The sequence below is a fragment of the Chelonoidis abingdonii genome, chromosome 4, assembly GCF_003597395.2.
Source record: "Chelonoidis abingdonii isolate Lonesome George chromosome 4, CheloAbing_2.0, whole genome shotgun sequence".
Classification (NCBI taxonomy): Eukaryota; Metazoa; Chordata; order Testudines; family Testudinidae; genus Chelonoidis; species Chelonoidis abingdonii.
In genome coordinates, this window is record NC_133772.1 from 47,161,714 (window position 1) to 47,176,980 (window position 15,267).

General features: G+C 40.3%; 1 protein-coding gene across 1 annotated transcript in view; it reads left to right on the forward strand.

Annotated features, from left to right (window-relative positions):
• The window catches only part of PIK3C2A (phosphatidylinositol-4-phosphate 3-kinase catalytic subunit type 2 alpha), a 98,755-nt gene that overhangs the window by 7,148 nt on the left and 76,340 nt on the right, over nt 1-15,267 (forward strand). The window contains 1 exon segment of the mRNA XM_032799235.2: nt 8,535-9,710. Within this exon segment, the coding sequence (XP_032655126.1) occupies nt 8,601-9,710 (1,110 nt within the window). The 5' untranslated portion in view covers nt 8,535-8,600.

Below are 15,267 nucleotides of genomic sequence, written 5' to 3' on the forward strand. Positions count from 1 at the left end.
GGGGGGGGGGCCCCCCCCTCTCCACCTCCCGCCGCCATTGAGTGCGGGGGGGGGGGAGGCATCATTTCCCCAACCGCCCCACACTCACCAGTGGCGGGAAGCAGAGCAGCCCAGCCCCAGCCAGCTCCACTCCACCAGCTCCCAGCCATGGTGCTCCAGTTGCCACCGGGCAGGTGAGTGCAGGACCTTTCCCCAGCCACCCCCCAGTGACACCGCTTTCCTTGCCCCAGCCCCAGCCGAGCGGGCTGGGGCCACGTTGCTCCGCTTCCCGCCACAGGTGAGTGCAGAGCGGCATCCTTTCTCCAGCCTCCCCACACTCACTGACAGCGGGAAGCGGAGCACCATGGCTGGGAGCTGGTGGAGTGGAGCGGACTGGGGCCATGCTGCTCTGCTTCCCGCTGCTGCCGGTGAGTGCCTGTCAGGGGCAAGGGGTGGTGGTGGATAGGGGTCAGAGCAGTCGGGATGGGGGGTTGGATAGGGGGTGAGGTCTTGGGGATGATTAGGGACGGGGGGTCTCTGGAGGAGGTGGTCAGGGAACAAGGAATTGGGGGCAAAGCAAGTTTGATATAACTTGGTCTCAAAAATAACACGGTGAGATTTTTTCTGGCAAGGACCGCGTTATCAGGGTAGAGGTGTACATTCTAATGGTATTGGGTGCAGTATATCTCAGTAGTTGAGATCAGAGCAACAATTTTGAGTCTTTTGGGGTTACTTCCAGTGTTTGGAAAACTTGACTGAAAGCACAGTTACACCTAGCTGTTAGCTAGGCCTAGAGCTTCCAATGAATTCCAGTTGTCACAAACACCTTTCATGAATTTTTAACACAAGATCAGTAACAATGCAGGAATCTCTCATTTCTCTTGCCCTGGGATTTAAATTTAAATATAATACTGCTGTGAATCCTAGAGCCTGAGAAAAAAGTTCTACTCTGATCATTCACCCTTCTGTTCGCAAATCTTGCAGAAGTTTAACTGGGTACTCTTAATTACCTTCTGAATTTGATAAGCTACAATTTTAGGCATTTTTCACTCTGGTGTATAAGAAATTTTGGCAGATGTTGTGCAGTCCACATTCAAAACCAAGTTAGACAGTCTGTTTTGTACTAGCTAAAATTGAGGGAGAATTAGCTATGATATATTAATGATATGAATTCAACATTAAAATGTTGGCATACATGAAATCAAGTCCTGTTTAAAGCTATTGCAGTCCCATCAAGTGCATTTGGATTTTTTCCCCCAACTACTAGAAAACTGCAGTCTAGTTATACCAATGATGCAGAATCGGAGCACAAGTTTAGACATTTGGTTTGGCTTTCTGAATACCCTATCTAAAGACAAGCCTGAATGCTGTGATCAAACTAAGTGTGTGCGCAATGACCGAATGTCTGCCTGTCAAAAATAAAACTAGAAAGGAACTCTGACTTCCATTAATATACTTCTAACTATCCTATCCTTCTTGGCTATCAGATGTAATTGGGGGTTAGTTAAAGTATGCAACTGTTGACTTCTTCATTGTATGAAAGTGATTCATGATGGAAGATCTTCTGAACTTGTAAAGTCATTAATAGACAAAGTTTTCTAAAGATGGGCTCTTCTGTGTTGCTAATCTTGGGTGTATTGCCACAGATATGTAACACTGCGCTGTACTTGAGAGCCAAGTGTTGATATCAGACCAGGGCCTAAAAATATCCACTTGCCCATGGAGAGTGGGAAGCTTTTTCTAGGAAAAGAATGAGTGCCTGAGTCCTCAATTTCTTAAACTTAAGTTTTGCTTATTTAAATCCCTTTAAAGTTTGAAAATAGTCTGTGTAAACTGATGCAGTTTTCTGATAAATCAGAAAGATAATATTGCATTGCTTCTGCTGCTCTTAATTTTTCCAAGCAGCACCAAAGTGAAAATTGTGTATTTCTTGGCAGTTGCTGCTGACCAAAGGGTTCTGAATAGTGCCAATGAGTGTGTTGAATCTTATTAGCTTTCCCAAGCAACAGCAGACTAATACTTTTAACTCGCAGCAGGAAAACTGCTTTTATTCAGGAGCCTCAGGGCAACAGTGAAACTGTTACAAATCGTACCAATACTCGGAGCTATGTCTAGCAGTAGTGCTTGGAGTTTATTCAGAGGATGATCAAAAAGTATAGCAGGCTGGAGAAAGATAAAATAGTGCACACTTATCCATTCTCGTAGCACCCAAGAATCTCTGGTGTTGAGGAAAGGAGAGACCGAACTTTCTCCCTTCTAGTAGTTGGAAGGAAAGGAAATGAGGGATAGAGCTTCACATCCATCATCTCTGCACATCTATTTAACTAGCCAGCTGCTGGTATAAAAGATTGAGAGAACGAGGCACTGCACTCTGCCTCCTCAGCAACAGGTGTGAGAAGTAACTACAAGGTTAGTTATCTGTGGCAAGTAGCTTCAGTCCTTCAGTAGATGAGCAGTAAATATTTGGAGAAAAACCTTTTCAGAAAACTGTGTTGCAATGTTCTTGCAAGAGAATTGGGAATAAATAAGCGTGCACCATTTCAAATCAGTGGGCACAACAAGAATGCCACTACCTTGCATCAATGGAGTACAGTACTCTATTTGCTTTCATAGAAAATGCCTTGATTGCAGAGGTGTGTAGAATAGAATAAAACCAGTTTAATTCACCACAAATTCCTATGAGTCAATGATTTTTCTAACATTGTTGCTATGCCCCTTATGACTTATCTGAAGTGTCCTTGAGGGAGTAGGAAAACTGGTGACCTTCTGAGAAGCTGGGTGAGACAGCCATAACAACTCATTTGCGACCATATTTTTTTAAATGTGCTGGAAAAGATGCAAAACATCTGTTTGGTACTTAAAAACATAGGCATGTTTATGTAAACTAGAGATAGGATAAATTTACAAAGAAGCATGTGTTAACACTCCTCCTCTTCAGTCTTCACAACTGGAGAATTTCATTAACATGTAAACATCCATTAGCATAAACTAGTTTAAGTCAAAGACTAGACTTTGAGGGAGGAGAAAAAAGGCTTTATAAAACCTACTATAAATAGGGAACTCTTTCAAATTTTCAGTGTAATGTTCTATTTTTCAGCATTTCCTGAACTGTCAACCCAAACACCACAACAGAACCTGATGGCAAGTTGACCTGTATGTTCAAGCTGAGCAAAATGTAAAAATAAACAATATGAAGGGGAAAGTAAATTTTAAAAGAAAATATTAGTAAGAAAGTAGGGCTGTCAAGCGATGGAAAAAGATTAATCATGATTAATCACACTGTTAAAAAGAATACCATTTATTTAAATATTTTGAGATGTTTTCTACATTTTCAAATATATTGATTCCAATTACAAGACAATACAAAGTGCAATGCGCAGTTTATAATTTTGATTACAAATACTTGTACTGTAAAAAGATAAACAAAAGAAATAGTATCAGTTCACCTCATACAATTACTGTAGTGTAATCTCTTTATCATGAAAGTTGAACTTACAAATGTAGAATTTTTTTATAATATTGCACTCAAATAAAACCATCTAAAATTTTAGAGCCTACAATTCCACTCAGTCCTCATTCTTGTTCCTCCTTTAGAGGAATCTTGTCTTATTGAAGGGCTAAGTTTTCTTTATCTCAGCAAGTCAATATTCTGGAGATGGGAGGGTGAGAGTTGTACAGGAAAAGGGTGAATTCTTGATGCACTCCAGTTTGTTTCTGGGTTCACCTCCTGTCTGCAGAGTTTCATTCAGTGCTTGAGGAGGGTCGGGTAGGGAGGACACAAGCAATGACTCTGCAGGAGGAGGACCAGGAGGTGTCTTGCTGCTACTTATGGAAAGGGTGGTTTCTGGTACCAGGATTGCCTCTTTTACTGAGCCAAGTGGGCTCCCTTCAGCTGAGCAAGCCCTAGTTTGCAAAGGAGGGTAGGTTATTACCTAAGGGACTCTGCATGCAGCACGGAAGGAGAGGCTGGTGCAGTGAGACCCCTGTGAGCCAGACCCCTGTTCTCTATGGGTATCCCCTGGAATGAGGGCCCAGCTGGGGGGCACTGGAGCATGGTGCGGGGATGTTGGTCCCTGGAGTGAGGAGCCAGCCAAGGGCAATGGCACATGGCAAGGGGGGTGAGTGTTAGTCCCCAGAGTGAGGGACTGGCTGTGAGCAGTAAGGCATGGTGTGGGAGTGAGTGTCAGTTCCCAGAGTGAGGGGGCTGGCCAGGAGTAATGGGGGACAGTGTGGGAGCAGTGTCAGTCCCTGGAGCTGAGGGGCATGGTGGGGTCAAGATCCCCACCTCTCGGTGGGAGCTGGGATGGGAGCCACTTCTTCTCATTTCCTCTTCTCTTCCTGCCCTCTGGAGGTGGGTTGGGTTGGGTTATTGCGCTTGATGGGACAATGTGCAGCCAATGATGCCATTCCTGCCCAGAGGTATGTGATTAACGCTAGGTTAAAAAAATTAACCCATTAATTTTGTTTTCAGTTAATTGCAGGCATTAACTGTGATAGACAGCCTACAAGAAAGTTTGTACACCTCTACTCCCATATAATGTGGTCTGATATAACGCGAATGCGGATATAATGCGGTAAAGCAGTGCACCGGGGGATGAGGCCGCTTTACCTCATGATATCCGAATGTGTTACCGCAAGCGGTTCCTTTGCGCGCGCGCACACACACCCCTGTTACTTGCTGTGACCATCCCCGCCCCCACCTCACCTCCACTCCGTCTCCTCCCATGAGTGTGCTGCAGCTCCGCTTCTCCCCCAGTCAGCTGTTTGGCACAGCAAGCATGAGAGGGAGCAGAAGCGAAGCTGTGGCGCACTTGTAGGAGCAGGCGGAGGCAGAGGTGGTAGGGGGTGGTGTAGAGGAACCACTCCCCGCCCCAGCTCACCTCTGCTCTGCTGCTGCTGCCTCCTCCCAGGAGCACGCCTCTGAGCTCTGCTTCTCCTCCCATTTTGTGTCCATTTTACACTCTCTTTGCATTAGATTACACAGCTAGGTAAAGTTCAAAGCACTGGGGGAACTGATTTTTTTTTTTTTTTTTTTTTTTTTTAGCGTGCATCTTTATAGAGTATCATAAGCTGGTGGAGTGGGTCAGCTGGTTTAGCAATCAAAACATTTAGTGCAAATTTCTTCCTAAAGGCTTTATTGTGAAGGGCTTATTATAAAGTTTTTTGTTATAAAGGAAAAAAAAAACAAAGGCCTTTGCTTCCCAACCCTGCTTTATTATTTCCTCCCCCTACCCTTAGCAGTTTGAAGTCTAACCACAGAATTTGGGTAGTCTTTGCCCCAGCACAAACATAAAACATTTACTTAAAACAGACTTTGACACAATGTATTGTGCTTTGGGATGGCTTGGATTAAGCTTTCAAAAATGGATTGCATATATGTTGTGAGTTTGACTTTGCTTTTCAAATAAAAGCAAATTCATATCCTTTTATAAGTTTAACAGGGACCTGAAACTAAGCTGATTAGTTATAGGCATAAGAGGTCTGACGAAGTGGGTATTCATCCACAAAAGCTCATGCTCCAAAACGTCTGTTAGTCTATGAGGTGCCACAGGATTCTTGGCAGGCATAAGAGGGAATCCTTCATCTAAGAATTTTTCAGTTTTGGGAATGGGGAATGAAAATTAGTTTCAAGGACTCCTCCCCCCCCGCCCCCCCCCCAGAACATAATGGTGGATTCTTAGTTGGAGGTCAGGAAAGCCTCTCTCCTTTTTTCCATATGGATTTCTGCTCTGTACCATTCTCTCTTCCTCCACAGAAGTAATTATGAATGTAAGAAGATTAATCATTTATGAAGAGCTGTTGATTTGTAGATCTATGAAACCATTTATTGATTTACAGATATTTCATTGATCAGTAATGGAAATGTCGTAGTGTTTGCTAGCTGTCTGGAATACTTGCTTGTGAGGTACTCTTAATGTTAATCTCAATTCACAGCTAAATCAACTGTAAATTCTTAAAGGCGGTGACTGCCTTGTATGTACAGTGCCCCATACATTGCAAGCTCTACAGCAATTATTTATAATAAGCTTTTGGCACTGGATGTACTTCACCAAAATGAATTTGTTTGCTGCTGTAGCTTTCCATATGTCTACTTCTGTAACAGGTGTTCTTAGGACATGTTGATTTCTCTGCCTTTTGAGGTGACCTGCAAAGGTATTTATAAAAGTTGATCTTTTACTGCTTAATAATAAAGAAGAACTGTAAAGTTCAACAAGAAGAAGCCTTATTTTACCTTAATGTCAGGAATGTCAGTTCTGGTCTTGCTGGAGGGCTGGCTTGGGAGCCAGAGTTAATGATGCATATTCTCAACCCTTAACTGAAGAATGAGGGTGTAAAACCTTGGATCTCCTCTTTCCAGTATGTTAGTCATTGAGGATAAATAAATGTAACAAAAGTCTAAAGCAGAGCTGTAAACAGCTGCATTAAAAATCTCGTCCTGTCCTGTCCTCAGTTACCTCAAGAAGGCTCAGCTTTTACTCTTCTGGCTTATGATTTTATTTCACTAGTTGTCTGGCTTCATCCTGTGTAGAAAACCAACTTTTGATTTTAAAAACAGAACTTTTAAAAAGAGCAAAAGAGAAATTCATGTAAACTTTGTACATTATAAAGAACCAAAAACACATACAAGTCCAATTTTTGTTTCCCTTTGCAGATCATTGTACAGTTTATTTAGGTGCCTAATGCTCTCCATGTAAAGGGCATATCCAGCCCAGTAATGCTATGCTTTGCAGAAACTCATTATTCATGATTTTTATCTTGCCATTTAATATGCATAATAGCTCAGCTGCAGTTGGTGAAAGTTTTTTCTAGTTCAGCAGCTAATTGCCCATGTTTAACAGCTATAGAGGAAAGTGGAAATAGGTATAATATGGTAAACACTGAAAATGCAGACTCAATTCCAGACTCAATTCCAGAGTCCTTGTGGCAGTCTATTGTACAGTAGTGATGCTTTTTAAAATGTGTTCCAGTTTATTGGTTAGTATTGGGAAGAACTGTAATAGTTTGGCCATGGGATTGCGAATCAAACACCAGCCATGCCACTGATTTGCTCTCTGGCCTTGGGCAGTCATTTAGCCTCTCTGCCTTTATTTGTGTAATGAGGAATAATACCCATTTATTTTATATTGCTCTTATGGGAATTAAGTATGAATGTAACTAGATATGTTGCTTGTATGTGACAAAGCACTTTCTAAATGCTTAATTTAATTATAATGATGAAGTATGATGAAACTCCTCCAAAGGCCGTGAAATCCTTCATCGTGAGTTTAGCATTGCTAATAGTGATGCATCTCAAGTATGGTACACTGTGATCATCAATAAGGCCCTACCGAATTCATGGTCCCATTTGGTCAGTTCCACAATCATGGGATTTTAAAAACTGTAATTTCATGATTTCACATATTTAAATCTGAAATCTCACGATATTATAATTGTAGGGGGTTCTGACCCAAAAAGGAGTTGTGGGGTCACAAGGTTGTTGGGGGGAGGGGGGGAAGTTTTCCGTACTGCCACACTTATTTCTGTGCCACTGCTGTTAGTGGTGCTGCCTTCAGAGCTGGGTGGTTGGAGAATGGCAGCTGCTGACCAGGAGCCCAGCTCTGAAGGCAGAGTTGCCGCCAGCAGCAGTGCAGAAGTAAAGATGCTGTGGTATGGTATTGCCACCCTTACTTCTGCGCTGCTGCTGGCAGGACACCACCTTCAGAGCTGGGCGACCAGCCAACAGGTGCCACTCTCCAGCTGCCCAGCTCTGAGGGCAGTGCAGAAGTAAGGGTGTCAATACTGCAACACCCCCCTCCAAATAACCTTGACACCCCCACACCTCTCCCACCCGCAACTCCCTATTGGGTCAGGACCCTCAATTTGAGAAACTCTGGTCTTCTCCTGTGAAATCTGTTACTATAGGATAAAAGCACACAAAAGACCAGATTTCATGAGGAGGGAGACCAGACTTCAGTCCGTGACCTGTTTTTCATGGCAGTGAATTTGGTAGGGCCCTGATCATCAGTCTGACATGTCCTTATTGCCTTGTTAAACTTACTGGTGGTAAACTGGAGGAGGTCCTTCTGGAGTGTGCATCGGGAACGCTAACTGACTTTGGTACTCAGGGTCCCTCAATACATTTGTGAGGGAAGGAGTCTTTCCCATATTACAGATGGCAAACTGAGGCACAAAGAGGATATGTGACTTGTCCAAAGTCTCACAGATTTCCTGACTTGAAACCAGGTGTCCTAAGTTCTAGGCTACAACCCTAACTACTGGACCGGCATTCACCTCAGTCAAAACATAACTGCTCTTTGCATGACATTGCTGATAAATTATTGCAAAGAGTCCAACAAAATTAAGCTCTGAACTGTGTTTATAAAATTTGTATCTAATTTAACTCCACAGATCCAGTCAGAATAGTAGGAAAGGTTTGAAACTGGTTAGAAATCTAGAAAATGATATTCTGAAATGGGTTGAAATGTAAAGCTTTAAATATACATTTTTACAGCTTTATGTATTTAATGTACAAATTATGCCTGTGCATGTTTTTCTAATTTTTTTTTTCTGTTCAGGTCTACTGAATCTATTCTCAAAGTCAAGGGCCAAAGATTGTTAGGCACAAGGGATTGATCTCTTAAATGGACATCTGCTTTCACGTTATGGCTCAGATATCCAGTAACAATGGACAGCGTTCATCTCCTTCATTGGGAACTGCAAGGACAAAAGATGTGGACAAGGAAGAGGCATTGCAGATGGAAGCTGAGGCACTAGCTAAGATGCAAAAGGAAAGAGTGGTAACTGGCAATAAGCAAACTTCTGAGTCTACAAGCAACACCAGACAAAAAGCACAAACTCATAATAAACAGGACCATGATCTCATGGTGTTTCCAGAGGCTGTTTCCAAAAAGAGGGTGGAAGATAAATTAAGCACTGTTGATATAGATAAAATGACCCACGCTGAATTAGAGAAACTGCTGCTAGATGAAAGTTTTGAATCTAGTAAAGTACCTGCGTTACCAGCAACTCCTGTTCTGAGCCCATCTTTTTCTTCACCATTTTATATTGGACCCACTGGTCAAAGAGGACAGTGGACACCTCGGCTACCTGGGCCTGTGACTTGCACTTTACCTCCTATTTACCCATCAGCTTCTAACAATAAACAAGCTGGTGTATTTCAGAATGGCTTCCACCTAAGCATGTCCACCTATCAATCTACAGAACCTGTTTATCTTAGTCTTCCTGGACGGTCTCAATACATTTCATACCCATTGACAGCTACTACACCTTTCCATCCACGAGGAAGCCTGCCCATGTATCCTCCAACACTCACGCCAGAAATGGCAAAAGTATTCGACAAAATAGCCAGCACCTCTAAATTCTTGAAAAATGGGAAATCCAGCACTGACTTAGAAATGACTGAATTTAAATCTATAGTACCTAAACTACCAACCTCAGAAAACTCCAGTGATATTAGTAAATTTGATTGGCTGGACTTGGATCCTTTAAGTAAACCAAAAGTGGATAATGTGGAGATTTTGTGTAATGCAGAGGATGATGCAAAAGTGACTTCGAGTACAGTTGCAGAAGATCCATGGGATGCTGTGCTACTAGAAGAAAAATTGCTGGTAACGTGTCATCTTGAAAGAAAAGTGAATGGGAAATCCACTGCTGGGGCAACAGTTACAAGAAGCCAGTCTTTAAACATTCGAACAACTCAGCTTGCAAAGTTACAGGGCCAAACGCCACAGGTATAATCTTCATTATTTCAAATTGCATTGTTAAACTTTCTAATACTGGTTCGATATCTTGCAAGATATTTAGGTGCAAATTTTAATCTATGTTGTCCTTAATATAAACCAGAAATGGAGTCTTTTTAAAAAACTATTGGCTGGGCTAAATCTTCAAATAAGCCAGCACTCATTGGACTGTTGCTTGTAATTTTGATCAATTTTGGAATAGTCAATACTGCTCTTTTAAAGTGATCCTAACTCAGTCTAATCCATTTTAAGTAATTGCCTCCTAAGAAGTGTGTGTGGTTAACTGAAGTTGTGAAATCCATTTGCTATTTTGTGACCTCTTCAGTGAAAGAGTGTGATTCTGGGTGTTTAAAGAAACAGTTTCTCTGTATGGTAACTCCTGCTGTAGTGATTTAACGTGAAAGAAATCCAATCTTCATAAAATTTATGTAACATGAGGGTCACCTAGTACATACATTTCAACTTTTAACTCTATAATTAAACAATAAGCATACTCAAACTGTTGCCCTTGCTTCTGGAACCCAGACACCTCAGCGAAAATTATAGGCAGATAAGCATGTAAAGTTCCCCACATTCATTTTCAGAATGAATATATCCGATAGCTGTAATGAGTAGCTGCAGTTTTGTTGTCTTGTTTTTAAATTCTATTTAACAACAAGACAAGTTCAACTTCGAGCATGCTTGTCACCAGTGAATTCTAATCTCTTCTAAATCACTCCTGAGGGCACGTCTACACTAAAAGCGCTACATCAGCGCAGTTTCACTGCTGTAGCACATCTGATGAAGACTATCTATACTGATGCTCTATGCTCACACCCCTGAGCAGCATAAGTTTAACTTAAGCGGTTGTGTGGACCTAGCCTCAGAAGCAGCTGAATTAGAACCTCTGATCATTATGGACCAATTTGGGGGTCATGTAGTAATTTTTGTTGTCAGAAGGGGTCATGGTGCAATGAACCCGTGGAGTGGAGAGCAGGGATTCCATCCTTTGCTCTCTTCTAAACATGTTGAAGATTGAAATGATTCAGAGCAACTTAGTTGCTAATGTATGCCATTGGCCTGACTTTAAGAGTTGCTGAGCATGCACAACTCCCTTTGAAATTAGAGATACAGGTGGTCAAAACTTCCAGCAATATCATAAGCAGGCAATAGGCTGCCTGCCCAGGCAGTTATGTCAGTGAAAATTTACATTCCATACTTTCAAAATCAGGGCTGTAATCCATATTGCACAATCAAGTCAATGATTAAAAACAAATAACTGTAATATTAAAGTTGATCTGCCTGCCAAGAGAAAATATTGGGTGTTTTTATGATGTATAAAGTAAGCACAAGCTTTTTTTTTCCCCCCCCCCAGAAGGTTCCTTTACTTTGATATATCTTAGTGTGTCAAGTCTAGTAGTCTTCCTCTCCTCCTTTTTTTTTTTTTTTTTTTTTTTTTCTTTTGGTTGGAGGATTTAATGGATAACTTAAATCAGTTATCACTAGGGCTGTCAAGCAAGTAACAAAAAATTAATCATGCAATTGAAAAGATTAATCATATGATAAACAATAATAGAATACCATTTCTATAAATATTTTGGGATGTTTCCTACATTTTCCAATATATTTTCAATTACAACACAATACAAAATGTACAGTGCTCATTTTATACTTATTTTTAATATTTATACTGTAAAAATAAAATAGTATTTTTCAGTTCAGTTAATACAAATACTTTAGTGCAGTCTCTTCATCAAAAAAGTTGAACTCAYAAATGTCAAAATATGTACAAAAAAACTGCATTCAAAAACAAAATGTAAAACTTTAGACCCTACAAATCCACTCAGTCCTACTTCTTGTGCAGCCAATTGTTGAGAAACTAGGTTTTTTTTTACATTTGCAGGAAATAATGGTGCCTGCTTATTTACAATGTGACCTGAAAGTGAGAACAGGGGTTCACATGGCACTGTTGTAGCTGGCGTTGCAAGATATTTATGCGCCAGATGTGCTAAAGATTCATATGTCCCTTCATACTTGAACCACCATTCCAGGGGACATGCATCTATACTGATGGTGGGTTCTGCTCGATAACCATCCAAAGTAGTGCAGACCAATGCATGTTCATTTTCATCATCTGAGTCAGATATCACCAGCAGAAGGTTGACTTTTTCTTTTTTTGATGGTTCATGTTCTGTAGTTTTCACATCAGTGTGTTGCTCTTAAGACTTCTGAAAGCATGCTGTACACCCTGTCCCTCTCAGATTTTGGAAGGCACTTCAGATTCTTAAACCTTGGGTCAAGTGCTATAGCTATTTTTAGAAATCTCACATTGGTACTTCTTGTGTTTCATCAAATCTGCAGTGAAAGTGTTCTTAAAATGAAAAACATGCTGGGTCAATTATCTGAGACTGATATAACATGATATATATGGAGAAATACAATTCTCCCCCAAAGAGTTCAGTCACAAATTTAATTAATGCATTATTTAATGAGCATCATCTGCATGGAAGTGCATCCTCTGGAATGGTGACCGAAGCATGAAGGGGCATGCAAATGTTTCGCATATCTGTCACTTAAATACTTTGCAATGCTCATTACAAAAGTGCCAGGCGAAAGTCTATTCTCACTTTCACGTCATCTTGTAAATAAAAAGCAGGCAGCATTATCTTCCATAAATGTAAACTTGTTTGTCAACAATAGGCTGCACAAGAAGTAGGACTGAGTGGACTTGTAGACTCTAAAGTTTGTTTTTGAGTGCAGTTATGTAACAAATTTTTCTACATTTGTAAGTGGCGCTTTCATGATAAAGAGATTGAACTACGGTACTTATATGAGGTGAATTGAAAAATAAAATGGTAATAAATATAAAGTGAGCACTGTACACTTGGTATTCTGTGTTGTAATATAAATCAATATATTTGAAAATGTAGAAAAACATCCAAAATACTTAAACAATAGAATACCAATTGAAATTGATTAACAGTGCAGTTAAAACAGGGATTAATTTTTTTGTGTTAATCGCATGAGTTAACTGCAGTTAATTGACAGCCCTAGTTACTACAGAAATGTTACCTTTGCTGAAACTACATTCCTTGGATAAGCTATATAATTAGCAGACATCTTAAAGATATATAGGATTTCTTGTTTTAAACTGCTAGGAATATGTAGCCATGTGACTAGTTTTAAATCCTTGATGGGTGCTATTAATTACTTTAATGTGAAAAAAATTAAATCAGTTCAAAGCCGTTTACTATTTTCCAGTATTGCTAGAACTTTAGTCAATGATTCTTGGCACAATGTGTCATGAATGCTGAGGCGAGGCAATAATTTAAAGTATTGTTACATTGACTCATAATAATTCATGAAGATATACACTTCTTCCAGCAACTAACGACACGTGTATTGCTTTATTTACTTGATCTCCAGGAAAAAACATTAGCTTGGTGATTTAGACTTGCAGGTGTTTCTGTGAAAGTGCACTAATCAAACTGGTCATACAATGGCATTATAAAAATCAGTGGTGTCGCCATCTGAGAGGATGTTACAGAATTAGAAAGGGTCCAGAGAAGAGCAGTGAGAATGATTAGGAAGGTACATGACTTTCATTTAAAGAGATTGAAAAGGCTGAGGTTGTTTGTTTATCTTGAGAGGACATGATGCAGGCATACAAAATAATGAATGGGTTAGAGAGTATAGATTGGAAGCTTTTGTTGTCCTTGTCCTGTCATAACATAAACAGGTGACAAATTCAAAACTGAAATGTTTTTCCCACATTGCATAACTAGACTGGGGAACTCATTGTCACAGGATGCTGAGACCAAGATCTTGAAGGAATTAAATGTTTATAGGGATGAGAATGACCAAAGTTGTTCTTTAAATAAAAATATTGGAAGTGAGAAAACTTCGTGCTTCAAGCCTTACCTATTTTATTAGGGATTATGATGAGACCTTTGTGGCAGGCAGATTCTCCCATCTGCCTGTTGTGGGGTTTCTTGTGCTTTCCATTGAAACAATCAGTGTTGGTCACTGTCAAACAGGGTGCAGGACTTGATGGACCAAGGGCTGATTCAGTTTGGCAATTATACCTTTAAGTGGCCACATTTGCTTTCCTGAACTGCCATCTCTCCAGAAAATAAATCTTTCACTATAGAATTCCTCATACTTGTGAAAAGAGGCAATAAAATCTCTGAAGACCTCAGCAGGAAATTTTCTGCTATAATTCCCCCTTACAGTCTGCGACGTCATATTTGTGGAAATTGTGACCACAGAAAAGGGATTTAGAGGATTTAGATGCAATACCAAAGTACAATTCTCAAAGCAGTCATTTGAATTTTATCATACACTATCCACAGAACATCCAAACAGAAGAAAGGTCTGGCTCTTCTGCTAGATCTCTAAAATACTTGTTATAAAGTTAAATATATATCTAAATTTGCTCCCTAAAATCTTCTCTAAGACTTTCCTCTAACCATGCTCTTTCTAGAAAAAGTATTGACAAAACAAGAGAACAAAATGCTTGTCATCCGTAAGTTTCTATTGGTAATGTTCCTGGCATCTTGGTGAGTATTTCCTGCTGTTCTGGGCTGGCTGTCATATTTTGAAAGACTTTTTCCCACCAGGATTCCCTGTATTTTGTAAGAGACTAGAGGTTTGAAAAGCTGATGTGTGAGGAGTAGAATATCAATATAACTTTGTCTTGTGTGTAATTCTAACCTTTTGATATCTGAATTCATTCTTCCTGTAGTCTGTGTTTTTTTTTTTTTAAAAAACAAGGAAACTGCTTGCCTCTCTAACTTCTGTAGCCAGCCCTTTAAGAATGACACCATATCAGATGTCTTTCCCCAGAAACATCAGGTATCAGAGGGGTAGCCGTGTTAGTCTGGATCTGTAAAAGCAGCAGAGAATCCTGTGGCACCTTATAGACTAACAGACGTTTTGGAGCGTGAGCTTTCGTGGGTGAATACCCACTTCGTCAGATCATCATGGCCTTCAGCTACACTATTATGGCCTGTGATAAGCCAATTGTACTTGTAAATCGGATCAATATTTTGATGTAAAACCACCTCAGAATACCTGTGGTGCTACAGGAAGTTTGTGACTCATTTTATTGACAGTCTTTTCCTTCAGTCATTCCTAATACCTTGACTGAGTATTGGTTCAGTAATGTTGTGCTGGAGGAGCTGCCATATTTTGTATGATCCATAAAATGAATGTCTTGTTTACTGGTGGTTATCAGCAGTCCCATAACATTTGTCCATAGGAATGGATTATTAACCCTAGTCAAACTTCAACTTGAGTGACTACATTCTGCCTCCCTAAACATCCCCCTGGAGTTCCAGTGGGGTAAGGTATTGTTTGCTGTCTTAAACAGTTGTGTGACGTTATCGAAGTGGCAATGTTGTATCACATTATTGGAAGTGATCTCTGTGTAGACTGTACAGTACAGCTTGAATTGAAAGCTTTTGTATAAATGCAAGGTTACTCTTTTTGAAAACTTTGATTGTAGTTATAGCTTACTGGGTAGTTTTTTCATAGAACAGGTCCTCCTCTTCTTAGTGGATTAAGTGTG